The sequence below is a fragment of the Puma concolor genome, chromosome E4, assembly GCF_028749965.1.
Source record: "Puma concolor isolate L17-30 chromosome E4, mPumCon1.1.hap2, whole genome shotgun sequence".
Lineage (NCBI taxonomy): Eukaryota > Metazoa > Chordata > Mammalia > Carnivora > Felidae > Puma > Puma concolor.
In genome coordinates this window covers 69,570,064-69,592,591 of record NC_141683.1, presented here as the reverse complement: position 1 = coordinate 69,592,591, position 22,528 = coordinate 69,570,064, and the positions used below count along the sequence as shown (strand labels likewise).

The 22,528-nt window shown below is 46.8% G+C and overlaps 1 protein-coding gene and 2 long non-coding RNA genes across 4 annotated transcripts in view; 1 reads left to right on the top strand and 2 right to left on the bottom strand.

The window, feature by feature from the left end:
- Nucleotides 1-3,874: 3,874 nt before the first annotated feature.
- FBXO28 (F-box protein 28) overlaps nucleotides 3,875-22,528 on the top strand; it is a 30,058-nt gene continuing 11,404 nt past the window's right edge. The window contains exons 1-3 of one of the 2 annotated variants that reach the window (XM_086693926.1): nucleotides 3,875-4,171; nucleotides 15,964-16,073; nucleotides 19,465-19,603. In XM_086693926.1, coding sequence (XP_086550052.1) covers nucleotides 3,905-4,171; nucleotides 15,964-16,073; nucleotides 19,465-19,603 — 516 coding nt within the window. In that variant the 5' untranslated portion in view covers nucleotides 3,875-3,904. Of the gene's footprint in view, nucleotides 4,172-4,776; nucleotides 5,255-15,963; nucleotides 16,074-19,464; nucleotides 19,604-22,528 lie in introns of those variants that run through there. The other variant, XM_086693925.1, reaches the window with a different exon arrangement.
- LOC147572789 (uncharacterized) lies at nucleotides 6,612-7,948 on the bottom strand. Its single transcript, XR_015246052.1, has 3 exons — nucleotides 7,749-7,948; nucleotides 7,285-7,375; nucleotides 6,612-6,887 (listed from the first exon to the last, which is right to left on the bottom strand). It is a non-coding gene; the product is annotated as an uncharacterized LOC147572789 (long non-coding RNA).
- The window catches only part of LOC147572788 (uncharacterized), a 29,618-nt gene continuing 21,266 nt past the window's right edge, over nucleotides 14,177-22,528 (bottom strand). The window contains exon 3 of the long non-coding RNA XR_015246057.1: nucleotides 14,177-14,959. This is a non-coding gene — a long non-coding RNA (uncharacterized LOC147572788). The remainder of the gene's footprint in view (nucleotides 14,960-22,528) is intronic.

Here is a 22,528-nt window from a genome sequence, read left to right as displayed (position 1 = left end):
ACACAGAATCCGAAACAGGCTCCAGGCTCTGAGCTGTCAGCACAGAGCCCGACGCGGGGCTCAAACTCACGGACCACGAGATCATGACCTGAACCGCGAGATCATGACCTGAGCCGAAGTCGGCCGCTTAACCAACTGAGCCACCCAGGCGCCCCAATGTCTACTTATTTTTGAGAGAGAGAGAGAGAGAGAGCACATGCGAGCGAGCAGGGGAGTGGCAGAGAGAGACGGAGAGAGAGAATCCCAAGCAGACCCTGTGCTGTCAGTGCAGAGCCCACCTCGGGGCCAATTCCATGAACTGGGAGATCATGACCCGAGCCAAGTCAGACGCTTAACCAGGTGCCCTCCAAGCCAACATATTAACAAAGTATCAAATTTTACTAAAACAGGGTAGAAAATAAATTTCAGACCAATTTGTAATTGGTTCTATGGAGAGCAATACGCTAGGCAGAAAGTGAAATTATAATCTATTAGGGGAGATGAAACAAACATCATAAATTTGTAAATGTATCAGAAACATTTTGGCATAAAGCATTCACCGATGCCACCGTGCCCTGGAGGTGGGGCGGGGTGGGGCAGAAAGAAAGAAAGAACTACAAAGGATTTCACAATCTGCAACAAGATAGGTGCCCACAATGGGGAAAGTGGGCCAAGTCGGCCAGGCCAACCACCACCCCCTCCCGTTAATCTCCTTGCTTTAGTTGACCCCCTTTTCCAAAGCCTGTTTACTCACTTAGCTTTTCCTGCAGTTTCCGCATCTACTACACAATAGTTAGATTCCAAACCAGAGCTGCAAAACAAAGAACATACTGGAGACTTTTGAGACCCAGAACAAGGATCAGAAAGCTTCAAAAATTAGTCATTTATGTACCCTTATCTTTGTTATAGAATGAGGATACAAAAGTATGGAAATATTAAGTGCTAACCTTAAAAATAGGAGTCAGTTACTTTACCAGTGAAAGTAACTGATTGTTACTACCAGTAAAATAACTGACTGTTGTTATTTGGGAATAACAGAGAATTGCGGTTGCAGACAGGCCCGCTTTGGCAAAAACCATAGGCAAGTTCAACAAAGAGGAGAGGAACGTTATTTACGGACAAGAAGGAGGAAGCTGGGAGGGGTTGTTGTTGTTTTTTTTATAATTTTTTTTTAACATTTATTTATTTTTGAGACAGAGAGAGAGCATGAACAGGGGAGGGTCAGAGAAAGAGGGAGCCACAGAATCTGAAACAGGCTCCAGGCTCCGAGCTGTCAGCACAGAGCCCGACGCGGGGCTCGAACCCACGGCCCGCGAGATCATGACCTGAGTCGGACGCTTAACCGACTGAGCCACCCAGGCGCCCCTGGGAGGGGTTGTTTTGAACCAAAGTCCACTGGAGAAGCAGTGGGGTTGAGGGTGATGGTGGTTTCTCAGTGGCTGAGCTGTGGGGGGGGGGGGGGGGTGCGGGGCGGGTATCTCTTCTCGGAGGAGATGCCCACACATCTTCCCCATGGGGCCTGGAATTCAGGATGCTTTCCTGTTGGGTCTGTAATTGACAGTTCTTCCTGTGATTGACCTTGAGCGGTACAGCTCCCCCTTCCAGGCTCCCCTTCTGCATCCAGAATCTGCTTTAGGGATGTTTCCCTTTATTAATTTTCACACACACACACAACTTTTAATTTTTTTTTATTTTGGAATAATTGCAAGACAGTAGAAGGAACTCTTGTAAACTCTTCATCCAGATTCGCCACTTGTTAACATTTATGGTATTTGCTTTGTTAATCTCCTCTATCTATTGAACCATTTGAGAGCAAGTTGAGATATGGCCCTCTACCCCTAAAACTTCAATGTGTATTTCCTAAGAAGAACATTTTCTTACGAGATCACAATTATCCAAATCAAAAAATGAAATATGATTACATTATCTAATACATAGCCCATATTCAAATTTTGCCAACTGTCACAATAATGTTCTTTAGAGCTATTTTTCCTAATCCAGGATCACCCGTTAATTTAGTTATTTTATCTCCTTAGTCCCTTTTAATCTGGCACAAATCCTTAGTCTTTGTCTTTGATGACAATACTGTTTTTACAGAGCACTGATCAATTATCCAGATTTGCCTACCTCAAATAAAGGTTATGCCTTTTTTTTCTTTTTTGCAGGAATGTTATGTTGTGTCACATCCTCAGGAGGTACACGATGTCCATTCCTCCCATAACTCCTGATATTAATATTGATGATTTGGATACGGTAGTGGCCACCAAATTCCTCTATTGTAAACTTCTTTTTTATCTTTGCGATGAACATGTAACTTGTGGGCAATTATTTTGAGACTACCTAAATATTAGATTCCACATCACACCTTTACTTTCTCAGCTTAGTATTTTTTTGATGATTCCCGCCTAAATCAACTTAAAATGTTTATTTATTTATTTTCAGAGACAGAGAGCAAGAGAATGAGTCCCAAGCAGCCTCCGTCAACCCAGGGCTCCATCCCACCACCCTGAGACCATGACCTGAGTCAGAGGCTTAACGGATTGAGCCACTCAAGCCCCCCTAAATCAAGTTTTTAATTTAGATATAATTCATATATTCTAAAAATCACTTTAACGTTTCAGGGTACTCACAAGGTTGTGCTTCCTCTATCTCAGACTCTGAAGCGCCTTCATCCCCGGCCCCACAGGACGCATCTTCCTCCCCTCTGCCCCCCAAGTCCCCGCTCCTCCGTCCCCCGCTCCTTCTTCCTCACCCCAGCAGGACCCTGGCCGCAGCAGGAAGCAGTTCCCTCCCCCACATCCCCCCCCCCAGCCCTGCACACATCTCCCCCAGCCCATTACCCAGCAGGACGGCCCCGCACCCCACCATCACCCAGCAGCACCCCGGCCTTGCACCCCGCCATCAGCCAGCAGCACCCCGGCCTCGCACCCCGCCATCACCCAGCAGGACGGACCCGCACCCCCCCATCACCCAGCAGCACCCCGGCCCCGCACCCTTCATCACCCAGCAGTAACCCGGCCCCACACCCCCAATCACCCAACAGGCCGGCCCCGCACCCGCCATCACCTAGCAGCATCCCGGCCCCGCACCCCCCATCACCCAGCAGGACGGCCCCGCACCCGCCATCACCCAGCAGCACCTTGGCCCCGCACCCCCCCATCACCCAGCAGCACCCCGGCCCCGCACCCCGTCATCACCCAACAGCACCCCGGCCCCGCACCCCCCATCACCCAGCAGTACCCCGGCCCCCACACCCCCTATCACCCAACAGGACGGCCCCGCACCCGCCGTCACCCAGCAGCACCCCGGCCCCGCAACCCCCCCCCCATCACCAGCAGCACCCCAGCCCCACAGCAGGAAGCAGCTCCCTCTCCTGCATCCCCTCCCTCTTCCCCCTTCCCCGCCCCCTCCGCGCCACGGACTAGGCTGCAGACTTCCAGAAGAGTGTTGTCCCTTGGACCTGGTTTCTGTCATTTAGCTTGATGTCTTCAAGATTCTTCCACTTGCTGGTTGTAATCAGTACCTCACTCCTGTTACCTGCCTAAACGAATCACTCCTGGGTCCGCGGAAACCACGACTCTGAGCCGCGTCCCACCTGCACTCAGGCGACACTGTGGCCACCGTCCCGCGTCAGGGGGCGCGCCAAGAAACGCGCTCCGGGGGACAGCACTTCAACCGGCCGGGCTCCCTCGCGCTCCGGCCCTGGGCGGCTTCGGGTCGCCTTCCCGGGGCGGACACGGCCCGACCCCGCCTCCCCGCCGCGAAGACCTGCGACCGCCGCGGCCACCTCCGCGGCTCCCTCCGCGCGTCCCCGCGCAGGCTCCGCCCCTCCGGCGCCCCGCCCCGCCCCGCGCCCAGGCGGAAGTGACGCACCGGAAGCGCCCCTGGGCCCCTTGCAGTGGGGGGAAGGCATCAAACCCCCAAGATGGCGGCGGCGTCGGAGGAGCGGATGGCCGAGGAAGGAGGCGGCGGCCACGGCGACGGCGGCCCCTGTGCGGCCGCCGGCTCTGCCCAGCGCCTGCCGCCCCCGCCCCCGGCCCCGGCCCAGCAGCCGGGCTCCCAGGCGCCCCCGGCCCCGCCGCTGGCTCCCGACCAGCTGCCTCAGAACAACACGCTGGTGGCGCTGCCCATCGTAGCCATCGAGAACATCCTCAGCTTTATGTCCTACGACGAAATTAGCCAGCTCCGCCTGGTGAGGCCCCCGCGGGACCCCCGCCGCCCCCTCCGCCGGCCGCGGTCTGGGGAGGGGGCGGAGAGGCGAGCGCGTCCCCGGGGAGGGAGGCGCAGCCGGCTCCGGGACGCGGAGTCCGGGCGCCGGTCAGCGGGGTCGCCCCCCTTCCTGCCGCGGGGTCGGGACGGCGGGGCCCGGGAAGCGGGGCGGGAGTTGGGCGTCCCGCCGCCGCCGCGCCCGAGCGCCGACCTCGCGGCTCCGGTCGCCGCCTTTTGTGCCCCACCTTCCAGCCCCCAGGCCGGGCCGCGCCAGGTTCGGCTCGTCGGTGGGGATCACGCACTGTGCCCCCCTCCGCTCCCTAGGTTTCCCTGCTGGTCAGGCCTCCCCCACCCCGGTGGGCGCCCGGAGGGGCGGGAACGCGACCCGGCACCCCCCTCCTCCGGCTGGCCGGTGACGAAGCCCGGCTGGGCCTCGCCCCGACCCTCCCCACCCCTGGGCCGCGCCGGGTCTCCCGGCCGTTTCCTAACTAGTGACCCCGGGCCCCCGGCCGCCGGCTCTGGGGGACGCCGTGCCCCCTCCCCCCCCCCCCCCCCCGGCCGCGGAGGTTCCGCGATCTGTGCCGTCAGGACCCTACCGCGCGCCGAGCTTCGGCCGAGGGCTTGACGAACGGCTCAGTTGAGGGAGAGGTTGTGCTTCCTGTCGGTGGGTTTGTCTCCAAGTGGGAAGGAGGTTGAAGGAGGTGGACATTTTGAAGGGACTGCAGACCGGTTCTGTGTCGACGCGAAATCCGGGCTCGGGGTGGCTTCTGAGAGGACAAAGACGGACTTCTGGATGCGCTGTGCGCGGCAGCTTCCCGTCGACCGGCCGCGTTCACACCTGCAGCTCCGGCTTGGCCATGACCGCGCTGTGGGAGGGAGACCAGACTTCTCAAAGGAAAGTGGACGAATTTTGATTAAGACCGACGGCCGGTGTTCTTTCTCGCCAACCCGGGCTGCAGGGCGGAGAATTCTTCCGCTGGAAAGTGCTGTTTCAAAACTGGTTGTCCCCGAGTTCCCAGAGCATGGCACCCTGGAAGTCCCTGTGGAATCTCCAGCATTCCCTCGGGTTGGTAAAGCATGGTGTCCCATCAGGCTTCCTGCCGTCCTGTCTTGTGTCTGCGGGTCGAGCCTCTGAGCCAGACAATGGCTCTGTAGAGCTTGGCGCCGTCACACTTCTGTAGGTGTGGAGGACACTGGGTTCCTTTCTCAGTCGTTCACTTTTTTAGAAATTAAAAGCATTTTTAAAGGGGGGGGGACTAGCTTCTTACGGGACAGAGTTAAAATGCATCCCAGTTTATTGATAAGTGACATCTTTCCAGTGAAATACTGAGCTGCATTCTTAAGCAGTCACTGTCCCAAGCTTTTAAGGATACGATTTGTGGTCTCAAACAAGGATTTTTCATAGGGAGTCCCTTACCGTCCCCTGCCCCACCATCACTCCCACCCCCATCCCAAAAGGTTCTGCAGCCAATTTTATGTCTCAAAGAGGGGTGCTTTTTCCCTCTGGCTTAGTAATGAGGAAATTCCTTTGTTTACTTAAGATCAGTAGATGATTCTTAGATTAAGCGGATAATCTTTTGTGGGGATTTGGAAATGTCTTTGGTTTTAGAGTCATTGGTTTGGTGTCCTAAGGCACAATTCAGGTAGCATTATAAAAGAAAGATGCTTTCTTGCCACTAGATGTCAGCATTAATTTAGTTGTGGTCTTTATGAAATTGGCAGTCTAGAAGCTGTGTGGCGGGTGCAGGGGGTGCCTGACATGCCCTTTCTAGCCAAGTGGCCGTTTGTACCTAAAGAACTGTTTGCCAAAAACTCCAGGAACTTCAGTGTTATCTGGAGCATCAGTTTCTTAGCTCCTTTCATTTCTAAGTGTGTGGGGTTTGTTTGTTTGTTTGTTTGTTTGTTTGTTTCATGGAATTAAGGCTGGATATGCTTTGAAGAGAGCGATATTAATTAAGAACAGAATTAGCTTCCGTAAAGCTAAATGTCAACTACCCAGCGGTTGATGTTGGGATATTTGGGGTTTTTCTTCCTTCCCAGGTTACTTGCCTTACTAGGACCTCCACTGTAACTGTTAGCACCAAAATTAGGGAACAGGCACAAAAGATTTGCTCTCAAAACGTTGAAATTGCTAAAATAACATTCTCGAATTCTCTGTGCACTTTGGTTGGTGTAGTCTTTGCTTCCTGTGACCACGAATAATTTAAATTTGACTCTGTAGTCTGGCTACTTCCAAGGGATTGTGCAAATAGCCTGTTGAATTGTTGGGGTTTCCCTGCCATTGACTGTTACTCCAAAAATATGCCCAGAGCCTGGAAATCCTGGTTACACAGAAATAGTTCTTTAAATATTTAACTCTTCCAACATACTTAAAATTATTTGGCCAAATAGAACTTTTGAAATGACAAAACTTGTACTTTGAGTTGTTTTTCCAGTAGATCAGACAGATTTGTGCTGATGCAGCTTTAGACCGTCACCTAGGCCCCCTTGACAAGTTTGAGAGTTTTTGAAACAAGTAGCAAAGGTTAAGAAGTGAGTTCCTGCCCTGTTAGGGAGCATGTCTAAGCCAGGCTTGAGCGCAGAGCTCCGACTGGTGAGCACGGTGTTCTCACTCACTGAATCACGAATGTGGCAGGCATTTTCAAAGATGTTTTAGCGAGATCCTAGGAGATTTTTCCTGTGCGGTTTGAGCGTAGCTCCTGTAAATTTAATGGAATCCTATTAGCGGTTCAGGTCATAAGTACGACTAAAGGTTAAATTCAGAAGGCTTGCTCGTTATCTAGAAGGAAATTTTTCGGTAGGTAACCAAATGCAGATGTACTTTATCCCAAGGTATTGCCTTAGACACTCTAGCTACTTAAATCTGTTCCCCATTTATAGTTCCTTTTCCAGCTTGTGTTCAAATATGCTAGAAAAGTGTAGTCACAGAGAAGGTTGATTGGTAGAAAATACAAAGGAAAATGAGAAAGTTATTCTTTATTTTTTAATAGCCAAGCTGTTTTCCTCATCTCTGTTGTTCTGTAACATTTTTTTTTTTTTTTTTAAATGCGGGACATCTTTACACTCTTAAAAGTTATTGAGAACCTAAGAGCTTACCTTAGAAAATTCTAGAAGACACAGGAACACAGGAATAGACAGTACATACTTCATCAACTGTCAAAAAATGTTATCACGTGTCCTGTTGCCTCTGGAAAAGTCCACTATATGTTATAAAAGAACGAGAGTAAAAGTGGCAAGTTACATCTTGGTATTAGGAAAATAGTTTGTCCTCACAGACTCTCAAAAGGATCTTGGGGATCCCAGGGGTCCCTAGAGCACACTTGGAGAACCACTGCTCTTTGTTGCGGTGTTACAGAGAATATATTCTTTGTATTGCTGATTTGTGGCTCCCCCCTCCCCATCTCATCATTAGGTTATTTTTATTACCAGGTACTTAAGTACAAGTACATGATTATAACATGTGGGGGACAATTCATTATTCCTGAAGATTCTAGTCTGAAAGAGGGTTTCAGTCAGTAAGCCTGCCCGCAGGATCATGAAAACAGAAGGAGCATACTTACAAGGCGGCAGATAACAAGTGCAAAGATGATAAATACAAGAATGTTGAGGTTATTCAGGAGAGGCTTCCTCAAGATGAGTTTTTGTCCAGTTAGTAACAGTGAAAGAACGTTCCTGGCGGAAACAAAAATGACATACAGTGTGACGAAGTGCTTGGAGCAGGGTGACTAATCAGAGCAGCAAGAGGATTGTGTGGCGTGTCATATGACCTACGGCAATGGTCAGGCTCCCCCTCCCTTTGCCCTTTTTCATGTCACAGACCAGCCAGATTTAAGAAGCTGTTTTGAGAAGCTCCAGCGTGGACAACTTTGGGGGGGGGGGGGCAGGTGAAGACATCAGGAAACAACCCGCACCCCTTCGTGTCATCATTTCCTGACCGGGGCCAGAGGCACCTGCGCGCCCCACATGTAGGGTGTGTGGGTTCTCGCGGGGTGGGAGAAGGTGCTAGCTTCAAAGGATGGCCTGTGCGTACAGTCCAATCTCTTGACGTTTGAGACTAGGAGCAAAAGATCACCTTTGCAAGAGGTTTCTCCCGGGCACCTCCTTCCAGCGTCTTCCACGAAGGTTGATTGAAACCAGCGTTGGGGCACCTGGGTGGCTCAGTCGGTTGGGCGTCCGACTTCGGCTCAGGTCACGATCTCACGTCCGTGGGTTTGAGCCCTGCATCAGGCTTTGGGCTGATGGCTCAGAGCCTGGAGCCTGCTTCCGATTCTGTGTCTCCCTCTCTCTCTGCCCCTCCCCCGTTCATGCTCTGTCTCTCTGTCCCAAAAATAAATAAACGTTAAAAAAAAAAAAATTAAAAAAAAAAAATGAAACCAGCATCGTCGAGCTGTTGGGTTTCCCAGATACCCCAGTCCTGCAAGCACGCCTCTTCTGTCTGCAGCCGCTCCTGCCTGTCTTCGGGGTACACCGTCCTGTTAGCACCTCGGGAAAGCCTCTGGGATTCTTGCCTGAACTTGACCCCCTCCTGTTCCTCGGAGTTCCCCCTACAACACTGCTGCTCTTGCGTGTTGTGTTGGAATTGTCTCCGGAAGGGCCGGTCGGGCACTGAATTTAGGCTCTTTATACCCTTTCATCAGGGATCCTTCATAGCCTGTGATTCTGTATCGGTATTCAATATTTGTTGAATAAATGAAATCGTTTTCTCTCTCTCTGTCTTTTTTAAGTTTTTTACTTACTTTGAGAGAGAGGGAGGGAGAGAATCCCAAGCAGGCTCTGCACTGTCAGCAAAGGGCCCAGTGCGGGGCTCGGCCTCACAAACCGTGAGATCATGACCTGGGCCAAAACCAAGAGTCAGACGCTTAACCAGCTGAGCCACGCAGGCGCCCCTGAATCGTTCTAAAAAGCACTTCGCTGCCCTGTGTGACGAACACAACATAAATGTTGTTGTGAGGGGAATGTATTTTCTGTACAAATTATAGCAGAGCTGAAATGTGAGCTGCTTCGTATTTACCTCCAACAGACAAGATGAGAAAATGTTTTAATTTAGGAGCATTTTAAGAAGCTTGAGTGAAAAATTGTCTTTTTTTTTTTTTTTTTTTTTTTTAACGTTTATTTATTTTTTAAAGAGAGAGAGTGCGTAAGCAGGGGACGGCAGAGAGGGAGGGAGACGCAGAATCCGAAGCAGGCTCCAGGCTCCGAGCTGTCCGCACAGAGCCCGATGCGGGGCTCGAACCCACTAACTGTGAGATCATGACCTGAGCAAAAGCCGGACACTTAACCCGCTGAGCCCCCCAGGCGCTCAGAAAAATACTCTTAATGATAACAAACATTGATAAGATGATATGAAGCTAGTGTATAGTTAGTGAGTAGCCGTCTGCAGGAGAACAAGAGACAGAGCAAGACAGACAGAGTGAGCGGCAGAAGGGCAGAGAGGGAGGGAGAGACAGAATTCCAAGCAGGCTCTGCGCTGTCAGCACAGAACCCGACTCGGGGCTCGATCCCACGAACCTCGAGGTCATGACCTGAGCCAAAATCAACAATTGATTGCTGAACTGACTGAGCCACCCAGGCGCCCCAGAAAAGCTTTTCTCTTTGGCTTTTAGGAGGCATTATAGAAATCCTGGGAACAGGCTTTTCTTCCTAATTGTTTTGCTCAGTCTAATAGTAAATTTATATTTTCTTTCCAAGTGAACATCTACGGGGGATACCCAAAAAATGTAAAAGTTGTGATTCTAGTACATAATTAACTCTGTGTCTCTTTATATGTATGGTATTGTGTATTAGATAATCCATACTGTGGAAGCACAATTTTTAAGTGATTTGTTACCCATCATTAACTTTTTGCCACATTTGCTTTATCTCTTTCAGTTGTCTGATCATTCTCTCCCTCTCTAAATCTACACACAGATTATTTATTTCACTAAACCATTTGAAAGTAAAATGCAAATAAAATGACATTTTTGTCCTTTTTGTAATCACACTATTATCACTTTCCAGGGATTTAAAATTACATTTTACATTTTAATTTCTCAATTGTCCCCAAAATGTCCTTATAGTGTTTTTTTGGTTTTTTGGTTTTTTTGGTGGATGATAAGTGCTTTGAATCTAATAAAACATTTGTCTCTTTAGAACATTCTCCCTACTTTTTTCATTCTTCCACGCAGTTGGCATTTTGAAGAATCAGGACAGATGGCTTATAAAATGTTTTACAGTGCAGATTTGTCTCATTGTTTTCTGGTTTTTGAACTTTGGAAGAATTCTAGAAAGATTTTGGTCTAGCGCCATCTCTCTAACTTCAGCACTGTGGGGAGAACACCCACCGATGTCCTTGAGACCTCATGTTGCCTGCTCAAGAAGTCCTACTTGAGGCCGCTGCTGACAGTTCCTGCCGCAGGACAGTGTTAGTGAGACTGCAATCAGTTGAGAGTAATTAGGGTGATTATTTCCATCTCTATGCTGCCGATTGCTAAATTTAAGAAGATACTAATTAGAAGCCTGAATTCTTAATTTTACTTTTGCCACTGAATGGTGTGGTGACTTTGTGCAAATTACATAATTTCTTAATGTCTCCATGTCCTCACTGAAGGTTCTGGTGTCTTAAGTTCCTTCCAGTTTGAGGGTTATTAGTAAGCAGCCTAATCTTTGGTAATAGCTTCTGGATTCATTGGAGAAAAACATCAAGTATTCAGTTCACTTGAGAATGTAGACCATGAAATAAGTACATGAAAAATGTGGTTCCATTACAATATTTCCTTGATTGTAAGATACAGCTTCAGATTTTAACATTTTTGAAATCAGAATGTGTCTTGATCAACTTATATGTAGATTTGTGTAGCAGTGCTTATGTTCCCCCCCACCCCCGCCAGAAGAGCTTTTGTTAGATTGGTAGCATCTTAAAGTCTCTATAACATCTTAAACAAAATCAAAGAAGTCCACCATTTTATATTCCAAGGCATTCTAAGACATCTGAAGAAGAAATGCTGCCAGTTATAATTCTAGGACCATTTCCAATGTCAAATGTTAAAATATGCAAAAATATGCATCTTAGAATCAGCCAAGATTTTGATATTAAGATTAGGTTTAACAGGGAAATTGTGGGTCGCACACATTGATGGCGTACGTGTCTTGCATCGTCAAGGACCGTGGTGGCACGACATGTGAGAAAAGATTTCTAAACAGAGTGAAGAAAAATTTTCATTACTACTTATGTTAGAAAATGATGAAAAAGATAAACGTGGCATTTTAAATCTTGAAGTACTTGACAAGGAAAAACCACATCTGTTCTCTCAAAGTGGGACAGCAAGAGGGACCCAAACCAAATGTCCCCATTAGAGGCTGATATTCCATCAGCTCCCTTCTATATTGATAGTGTAGGTTTTGGCTGATTTATAAATGTCATGGTAGTTTTTGACAGAGTCATCATCTTTGTATATTAGACTTCAGAATTGTATTTTACTGTCTTAGGCAAATGGCTGAATTGCTAGGATTTTTGTTTTGTTTTAATAAACCAGGGAAATAAATACTCTTCCCTTTAGCTTTGGGAAATTCTTTTTTTTTTTTTCAATATATGAAATTTATTGTCAAATTGGTTTCCATACAACACCCAGTGCTCATCCCAAAAGGTGCCCTCCTCAATACCCATCACCCACCCTCCCCTCCCTCCCACCCCCCATCAACCCTCAGTTTGTTCTCAGTTTTTAACAGTCTCCTATGCTTTGGCTCTCTTAGCTTTGGGAAATTCTTAAACTACCCATATGTATAAAGCTATATTTTAAATGAGACAATTTTGCATTACAAGCTAGCATACATAATCAGGTATCGCAGGGGAAATTAGTGTACAGTTGACCTTTGAACAACGCAAGGGTTAGGGGCACCAACCACGATGCATTTGAAAATCCACATAGAACTTTTGACCCCCCCCAAAAGCTCAACTACTAATAGCTTACTGCTGATCAGGAGCCTCACCGGTGACATAAGCAGTCCATTAACACATGTTTCAGGTGTTGCACATATCATATGCCTTATTCTTATGATAAAGTAAGCTAGAGAAAAGAAATTATTTACAGTTAAATAATCTTTAAAAAAAATCATAAGGAAGAGAACATACATTTACAGAGCTGTACTGAATTTATCCACAAAAAGAAAAAAGGAAAATGCATGTATAGGTGGCCCCGTGCACTTCAAATCTGTGTTGTTCGGGGCCCAACTGTTCAGAGGCCACTTTGCTTCTTTCTGAATTCTCCACAAAGATATATGATCCGTTGTATCTTTGTTTTTGTGCTACTGGTCAGTCCATGCTTATCAAACATCCAGGAAAGAAAGAATACCACTTTAAAGGCTGATCTTTTCCTACGGTATTGACTAATGCTTAAAATATTTTTGACTTCAGCTTTTTTGGTGCTGTTCCAATTTGTCTGTCTTTGTGACCTCCTGTTTTCTCTTTTTACCAGCTTTTTTTTTTTCAAGTTTATTTATTTTGATAGGAACACCCTGGAGGGGAAGAGGGAGGAAGGGAGAAAGAGAGAGAGAGAAAGAGAGAGAGAGAGAGAGAATGAATGAATGAATGAATCCCAAGCAGGCTCCACACTGTCAGCATGGAGCCCAATGCGGGGCTCAAACTCACAAACCATGAGATCATGACCTGAGCCTAAACCAAGAGGCAAGACGCTCAACCGATTGAGCTACCCAGATGCCCCATCTTTTTACCAGTTTTTAACATTAAATATTACTTGAGGGGCACCTGGGTGGCTCAGTCCGTTAAGCATCTGACTTCTGCCCAGGTCATGATCTCCCGGTTTGTGAGTTCATGCCCTGTGTTGGGATCTCTGCTGTCAGAGCAGAGCCCACTTCGTATCCTCTGTCCCCTTTTCTCTCTCTGCCCCTCCCCTGCTCATGCTCTCTCTCTCAAAAATAAAATAAACACTTTTTTAAAATGTTGAGACTCTGTATATAAGCCTTTATTTTCTTATCTTCCATTTCTTTCTTTGGGGGTTCATCTTCATGGATTTTCTGGACCCACATCTTTGGTCCTAATAGATGTTCTGCTTACAGAAAATGACCATTCTCCATACGAGATCTTTCCCAAAATGGGCAGTCTTTTTAAAGTTCTTTCTCATTACTGATTTCTCTGCTCCAAGTATTTCACTCAGCTTTGCCTGCACATCTGCTCTGTCGTCACTATTTGCTCAGTGGCGTATTCACTCCAGACCCTGTGCCTTCGCACGGGCCACACCTCTATTTTAGGCCCTTTGTCCTCTTGAATGGAGCACTGGTTCTTCAGGTTTAGTCCTGGATCCCAAAGCGGTTCCCAAGACCCTTTGAAGGAGTCTGTAAGATCTAAAATATTTTCATTATACTACTAAGCTGTTCTTGCCCATTTTTCACTCGCCTTCTTTCACAAGTGGACAGAGCTTTCCAGTAGCTGTTGCGACATTAGATGATGTCAGCAAACCGAGAGTTCATGAAATGTATCCTTGTATATTATGTTTTCTAGGATTTTCCAAGGTAATATCTCAGTAGATTGAATACAGAAGCAGATATGATATTTTACTTCCTCTAAAGCCACATATCAAAGAGATTTGCAAAAATGGAACTCACTAGATACTTTTAGAAGAGTTATTTTTCCTTTAAAAGTTATTTATGGGGGCGCCTGGGTGGCGCAGTCGGTTAAGCGTCCGACTTCAGCCAGGTCACGATCTCGCGGTCCGGGAGTTCGAGCCCCACGTCAGGCTCTGGGCTGATGGCTCAGAGACTGGAGCCTGTTTCCGATTCTGTGTCTCCCTCTCTCTCTGCCCCTCCCCCGTTCATGCTCTGTCTCTCTCTGTCCCAAAAATAAATAAACGTTGAAAAAAAAAATTTTTTTTTTAAAAGTTATTTATGTTGGGGCACCTGGCTCGCTCAGTCGGGGGAGCATGGGACTCTTGATCTTGGGATCGTGGGTTCAAGCCCCACGTTGGGTGTAGAGATTACAAAAAATAAACGTTAAAAGTTATCTTGATACGTATTGTTTTTATTACTGTCATTTTCTTTAATAGACATTGAAGGTATGTTGACAGTTGGTTTATTTTAGTTAGAAACAGATCCCTCCAGGGCAGCTGGGTGGCTCAGTGGGTCAAGCATTAGACTTCAGCTCAGGTCATGATCTTGTGGTTTGTGAGTTCGAGCCCCACATCAGGTGAGCATGAGCCCCGCTTCTCTCTTCCTTCTCTCTATGCCCTTCGCTCACTTGTGCCCTCTTTCTACCAAAAAGGAAGGGTGGGGTAGAATCCCACCATATTTTAAAATACCATTTATTAAGAATTACTCAGTACTTAAAATTTGCTGTTCTTGTTTTCAAATTGAAAAGCAGTGTTTCTTAACACATTTCATCTGGCGTGTTGTGAATTAGGAAGCCCATAGTATTTAGTACTAGAGCAGTAAAGCCTTCATTGTCCAGGTTGCCAGAATTTGTGTGTCTGTGTTCTCAGGGGAAAACAGACACCAAGGATTTCATCAGCATTTCCGTTTCAACAAGGGTTTGTCCAGCGTTTGTGCTTGGGCACCACGAGAGATGGGAAGAAGCACATGACAAGCCCACCTGCTTGACTTGGCCTTGGTACAGATTTACCTGTGTCGTGCACTCTCAGTGTCCACACTATGTAGTGAGAGCTGGTGTTCAAGTTGATGGCGCCGAGTCACTGCCAAATTCTCAGGGATCAAAGAAGAAATGGATTTTGTGTAGCAGGTTTTGTTAGGATAACAAAGGTGCCGGGATGTCGCAGAAATCTAGCATCTATGGAACAAAGTTTTCAAATTAGTACTAAGTTCAACAAAATTTATTTAATGTAATCTTTACATAGTACTTTAGAGTTTACCAAGTGATTTTAGCGTCTATTGTTTCATTTAATCCTAATGATCTCCCTGGGAGTTAGATGCTGCCCACCTTTTACACACGGTAGCTGACTTGCTCAAGAATGTGTAGAAGTCAGGCTCCACTTTAGATGTTCTGACTGTGATTTTGTGCTTTTACTCTATAAAAAGCACAGTATTCCTCAAAGATTCAAAATATTCAGGATTCTGCTACATATGTTAAAATATGTCATGGAGACTATGGTAGTCTAGCAGAGACTAACTCTCTGTAGTTAACCCTGACTGGTAGAAATAAATAAGAATTCTCATTCTGATTATAGGTGATATAAACTTTATGAGAGGTTGGACTTAAGTTTGAATACACATTTTTAGCTAAAGGAGAATTTTCTTTTTTCAAACTTGGAAAAACCTTTTGAGAGGCGCCTGGGTGGCTCTGTGAGTTCAGTATCCAGCCTCGGCTCAAGTCATGATCTCACATCTTGTGGGTTCGAGCCCCTCGTCGGGCTCTGTGCTGACAGCTCGGAGCCTGGAGCCTGCTCCCGATTCTGTGTCTCCCTCTCTCTCTACCCCTTGCCCCGCTTGCGCGCTCTCTCAAAAACTTAAAAAAAAAAAAGTTTAAAAACCTTTTGAATACGTTGATCTTCATGACTATAGTTCTGACCATAGTGGTGGGGATACATTCAGAACATTCAACAAATAGCTAAAGGTGAAATATTCCTTGTCTACACTAATATTAATTTCTTAACGTAATGTTGCAAGAGTTAGAAACTGTGAGGCATTCGCCCGTATATACTGATTCAAAGATTCAGACGGCAAACAAGCGGGCAGCATCAGCACAGAGCACTTGCAGCTGACAGGAGTCTAGGTTAATTGTTATTTATTTGGTTTTTACTTTTTAAAATTCTTTCTCCTTCTTCCTTCCTGTAGGTTTGTAAAAGAATGGACTTGGTCTGCCAGAGAATGTTGAATCAGGGATTTCTAAAAGTGGAGAGATACCACAATCTATGTCAGAAACAAGTTAAAGCACAACTTCCAAGGTACGCTGTGGCTAGTGACGGCAGTAATTTACAAGTGGGGGTTTTTGTTCGTTTCTTGGTTGTTTATGTTTTTGGAATTTATGTCATCTCTACACCCATCATGGGGCTCAAACGCATGATCCTGTGATCAGGAGTCACAGCTAGGCACTCCTGTTTATTTGGGGTTTTGTTTTTTAATCTGGGTAAGTTGACGTGTTACACGGTTTCCAGATTTTTGTAGGGAAGGGTACCCAGATCACAGTAAGTGATTTTGACCCTCGTTTGTCCACCATTTCTGTTCAACATTTTATTGGGGGTTGTAGCCAGGGCCGTTAGGCCAGAAGATGAAATAAGAGGCGTCCAGGTTGGAAGGGAAGAATTGATATTCTCTTTTCATAGGTGACGTGATCTGACACGTATGTGATCGCGTACATAAGGAGTCCACTAATGGTTAGAGCTAATAAACACGTTCAGCAGGGCCACAAGATGTGAGATCGATACACAAAAAGGAGTTGTGTAATTGTACGTACTAGCAATAGATGATCCAAAAACCAAAGTAAAACCGTTCCAGGGTGCAGGGATGGACAGAGTGGATGAACAGGAGTGGGGGATACAATACAGGCTTCTGGTTACGGAATGAGTAAGTCATGGGGATGAAAAGCACAGCACAGGGACTCTAGTCAAGGGTACTGTCACGGCGCTGTGTGGTGCCAGACAGCAGCTCCACTTGCCGCGAGCGTGGCATAAGGTACAGAGACGTTGAATCACCACACTGTGCGCCTGAAGCGAATGTAGCACTGTGTGTCAGCTAGACTCAGAAAGGGGGGTGGCTTCCGGCGGGCTCAGTTGGTAGAACATGTGACTCTTGGTCTTGGGGTTGAGTTCCAGCCCCACATCGGGCGAGAGCTCACTTTAAAGAAAGGACCAATCCCAGGGGTACCTGGGTGACTCAGTCGGTTAAGCATCCAACTCTGGCTCACGTCATGATCTCGCGGTTTGTGGGTTTGAGCCCCCCGTTGGGCTCTGTGCTGACAGCTCGGAGCCTGGGTCCTGCTTCGGATTCTGGGTCTCCCTCTCTCTTTCTCTGCCCCTCCCCCTCTCGTGCTCTGTCTCTGTCTCTCTCAAATATATTTTAAAAAAGGCAGTTCCATTTACAGTACCATCAAAAAGCATAAGATGTATGTAATGACTGTAACAAAAGATGACTTGTCCCCTGAAAACCAGAAGACATTGGTAAAGGGGATTTGAAGAGACTTGAAAGAGACATTTCACAGTCACAGATGGGAAGACTTCATACTGTGAAGACAGCAGTTCTCCCCAAGCTGGTCTGCACATTCACTGCAAGTCCCGTCAAAATCCAAGTCATCTTGTTTTGCAGAAAATGACCGGTTCGTCTTGCAGTTCTTACTCTGAATAACCAAAGCAATCTTGAAAAGGAGGAACAAAGTTGGTAGAGTGCTACCTCTTCCCAGTATCAAAACTGACTGCAAAGCCACAGTAATCGAACCAGTGTGTTGCCGACACAAAGACAGACATATGGACCAACGGAGCAGAACTGAGAGTATGGAAAATAGATCCTGATACGTTTACTCCGTTGATTTTCAACAAGGACGCAAGACCACTCAGTGGGGAAAGTGATGTTTTCCACAGATGACGCTGGGACACTTGGGTGTCTGTGCGCCAAGGAATGAACTTGGACCCCTTCCCCACACTGTCTACGAAAATGAAGTCCAAATAGATTACAGATCTAAGTGTGAGCGTCAGGGCTGGACGATAAACCCTTAGATGGAAACAGGGTCCTGACCTCCATAAACTTAGATTAGGCAGTGGTTTCTTTGCTAGGACACCAAAAGCACAAGTAACAGAAGAAAAAAGTCTGGACTTCATTGAAATTTTAAACTGTGCTGCAAAGGACAACATCAAAAAGTGAAAAAACCACCCACACAAGGGGAGAAAATATTTGCAGCTCATACATCTGATGAGGGACTTGTGTCCAGATTGTGCGAGGAACTCTTAGAGCTCAACAAGAAACATAATTGAGTTAATCCACTGACAAATAACCCAATTTAAATGTGGGCAAAGGGCTTTAGTAGGTATTTCTCCGGAGACGATAAACTGAAGGCCGGCACACACGTACGGGGGCTCAGCATCATCGGTCAGCAGGGCATTGCCCAGCGGAGTGCTGACATACCACTGAACACCCACTGGGACGGCTGAAACAGAAAAGACAAAACGTCTTGGGAAGGATGTGGACAAACCGGAACCTTCACAGATTGCTGGTGAGATCGTACGCTGGTTCTGCCACTTGCGAAAACACTTCGTTCCTCAAAAGGTTAAACATAGAATTACCATGGGACCCAACGATTTCACTCCTAGGTATATAGTTAAAAGAAATGGAAGCATAGCCACACAAAAAAATTGGGACACGAGCATTCAGTGCAGCATCATTCATAGTAGTCAGGAAGTGGAAACAACCCAAAAGTCATCAGCCGATGACCGGATAATCAAAGTGGTGGCGTGTCTATATGATAGAATATTAGTCGGCCACAGAAAGGAACGAAGCCCGGGTACACACTACAACGCAGCCGAGCCGGGGGAAGCGTGCTGCGTGAAGGAAGACGCACACAAGATGCTGCAGGCGCTACCACTCCAGATATCTGAAGTGCCCAGAATAGGCGGATCCAGAGAGACAGAAAGGAGACCAGCGGTTGCCAAGGGCTGGGGAGTAGGAGTGACTGATGACAGTTATGGGCCCTCTTTCTGTGGTGTGAGAATGTCGAGAAGTTAAATCGTGCTAATGGGGGCACGGCTCTGTGAATATACTAAAAGGCATTAAATTATACACATTAAAAGCGAATTTTACATGTGAATTACTTCCCAGTGAAACTTTAAAAATTTAAGTGAGCTGATTTTATGGGTAAAAACATACAGTTCACTTGTCTCTGTGTCCCTTTGTAATTCTTTCCTTTACCTGATTTTTCTGATTCAAATGGCCATTCGGCTCGATATAGCCAAAACACAAAGAAACTAACATTTTTTTTCAAGTATTTCACCAGTGCGTACTAGTCTTCGGCAGGGATTTCTGGATATAGCGATTCATTGATCGTTAGTTATGGTTAAATGGTGACCCGACTATAGAGATCTGAAGTAACATGTAAATGTTCAGACTGTTTCAGTAAGGCTTTTTTTTTTTCTTCTTTTTTTTAACTTGAGTGAGAGAATCCTAAGCAGGCTCCACACTCGGTGCAGAGCCGAGCACAGGGCTCAGTCCCGCAACCCTGGGATCAGGACCTGAACCGAAATCAGGAGTCTGATGCTCAACCGACCGAGCCCCCCAGGCGCCCCAAGGCATTTTCATTGCTTGACATTTTGGTCCGCAGTACTTCGTTCATGATGCTTTCCTTTATTACAGGAGGGAGTCAGAAAGAAGAAACCACTCGTTAGCTCGCCACGCAGACATTCTTGCCGCCGTCGAAACAAGGCTCTCACTGTTAAATATGACTTTCATGAAGTATGTGGATTCCAATCTCTGTTGCTTCATCCCAGGAAAGGTAAACTAGGATTGCTTACGTAGGACAGCTGGTCGCTCTGCTTAAGCTGAAATTACTAGAAAGCGTTTGTTGAAGCGTCCGAGTTGTTCCTGCCTCTCTGGACTGAGTTTCTGTGAATGGATTTGTTTAGCTTCAGTACCGTAACTGATATAAATACGTCCCGTATGTGATCTTCACGTTCAAGGTTCACGTTAGGAAGCGAACAGCAGAAGCCCTGCTGTGCTCTCGAAGCTTGGTAGGAAGTTTATACTGCACCCCAGTTAATACACTGTTTCCGTAAATATGAAGGAAAAAAAGAGTTCATGCTGAAGAACACATCTGTGAGCTTTGTACTCCTTGTTAAGAACAGCAGCGAACAAGATAGGTGTCTTCCCCACCTTCAACTGTTATAGTTTGGGGGTCGGGGGAGGGGGAGGGACAGGCTAGTGTGGTCGTGTTTGAGAAGTGTTTCCTGAAGACAACTCAGAAACTTCCAGGTTTGGTAAGAATAGATGGTCACTGGATAGCGGCACACACAGGGCTGAGGAAGAGAGTTGTTTAACAGGTGTAAGTCTCCTCTGGCATATTTACTGTCCCCAAGGTAGCTGAGACTCCAGCCCTCCATGTACCACTCCTGCTGCTGCGGACAAGTACTGCAGCGTATATAACTCCGGCATGGCCTCTCGCTGCTGGAGTGGAGAGTAAATTCAGGCGCAGTCTGTATCTGTCGTGCGTGGAAGGCGTGGAGAGTGAATGATAGTAGCAAGAGATGCCCTTACTGTGGTTGGAACCTAGTAAAATTTAAAAAAAAAAAAAATTTTTTTTCTGTCATTTCCATGGATCATGAACACTGGTAATATTTTCTATATACTTTCTTCAGTTTCAATTTTCTGTGAGTTTATGGGAGGGATTCCATTTCTTATTTTATTTGAAATAGTCTTTTTTTAATGTTTATTTATTTTGAGAGAGAGACTGAGTAAGTGGGGGGGGGGGGGCAGCAGAGAGAGAGAATCCCAGGCAGGTTCCACACCACCTGCACAGAGCCTGACGTGGGGCTCAATCTCACGAACTGTGAGATGACCTGAGCCAAACTCGAGAGTCGGATGCTTCACCAACTGAACCATCCAGGCACCCCTGGAATATTCTTCAGTATATCTCACTTCCCACGTACTAGCTACAGATTATTTTGTGGGGTACTTAACTGTAGAAGGTGACCAGTCGGAAACATCAGATTCTGATTCTTACGCCAGATTTTGTCCAGATCTGCTTTATAGGCCTTAACACTGAAGTGTTCTGGGAAGTCCATTGAACTAGCATAGGTTGTCCCCTACAGTCTCCTGGGTTTTTTTTTGCATGTCTCAGTGTTAAGAATATGGATATTTAAGAAACATCTTACAGTTTTCATAACCTCAAAACCGATTCAGCCAATCGTCACCAAGCAGAGTGGAGTAGTTTGTGCTAAGTGCACGTGGTCTGCAGAGCCGAAGCTGGTCGGTGTCTGGCCTTTACCGATGTCTCCGGTCTTGGTTCTGAGTGACTAGGATCACAGAATTGGAATGCTGGTCTTTGCTATCTGAATGAATAAGGTCAGATCCAGATGAGTCCTGCTGGTTTTTGCAAGTTTTTGTTGACTTTTCGCTCCGTTTCTATAGCAGAACAGCAGCCGAGGCAGCCACGGCCAAGAAAGTGTGCGGTTTTCAGGTGCAGTAGGCCCTGGGCACCTTTCTGCGCCCCCCGCGGGAGAGCAGGTGCGAAGGAGCCCGGTGCCCGGCTTCCCCTGGGGTACAGCTGTCCGCCCGGCCCTGTCCCCAGCCGTTGCCCTCCTCTTACATTCGCGAACCACTTGGGATTCGCAGAGCGCTCGTCTGTGCACGGACTCATGTTCCGGTGGGAAGAGAACCACGGCCTGGCGAGCGTGCAGGGAGTGTGCAGGGCTTGACAAAAGCTGCACTCGAGCCTTCTGATTTCCCGGTTGTGTTCTTTACCATTTTCTCCTAGTAGTGCCCGTGCCCTCACAGAAACTCACCCTGACTACTGCTCCTCCTGTAAACCTGACAGACAACCCCACCAGAAAACACAAACGAGTTTTGTTCTTATTATCGCGCTTAACTCATCTCGGGTTATTTTGTTTTTTAAAAGTGCCATCTTGGGGCGCCTGGGTGACTGTTGGTTCAGCGTCCAACTCTTGACTTCAGCTCAGGTCATGATCTCACAGTTTGTGGGTTTGATCCCCCCTGCTTGGGATTCTCTCCCTCTCCGCCCTTTCCCCACTTGCACTTTCTCTCTCAAAAATTAAAAATTTAAAAAAAAGTTCAGGAGTTTTCATAATTTATAAGGGAACTCATTTCTCTGGTTTGTATAGAACATATGCACTTCGTTAGAATTCAGGTCTATAGTAAGCAGTTCATTGGCAAATTACTCTTTCATGAGCTACTTAAGTGAATCTGGGTCATATCAACATTGCAGTTTAAATGAGAACACTTGATTTATATCAGAGTTTTGGGATTTTACACTAACGGCTGGAAAAAAAGCTTTGTTAAAATTATTCTCGAAAGAGCAGATTTACTCTTTACATCAAATGGTAGGTCCAGGATGGCAGACTGAATACATGTTTACATCTGACCTGTCCCAAAGCTTGCTCAGATAGCGAAGGAGCTAATTTTAAAGAGGAAGAAAAGACAGAGACCCGTGAGAGCGAGGTCAGGAGAGCGGAGCACCAGAAGTCTGGGAGCTGGAAAGTACATGAACCAGTGGCAGCAGGCCTGGCAGAGCGGAGGAGTTTAAACCCTAGCTGGGCAGTGGGGAGCCGGGAGGCAGCGCTGTCTGCACAGCCAGCCTCTGGAAAGCTCCAGGCACCGGCGACAGTGGGGCTGACACAGGAGGCTGGGTTGCAAGTCTATATTTAGAAATGATTTAGGGGCTGCTGGGGACCTCAGTCGGTTAAGT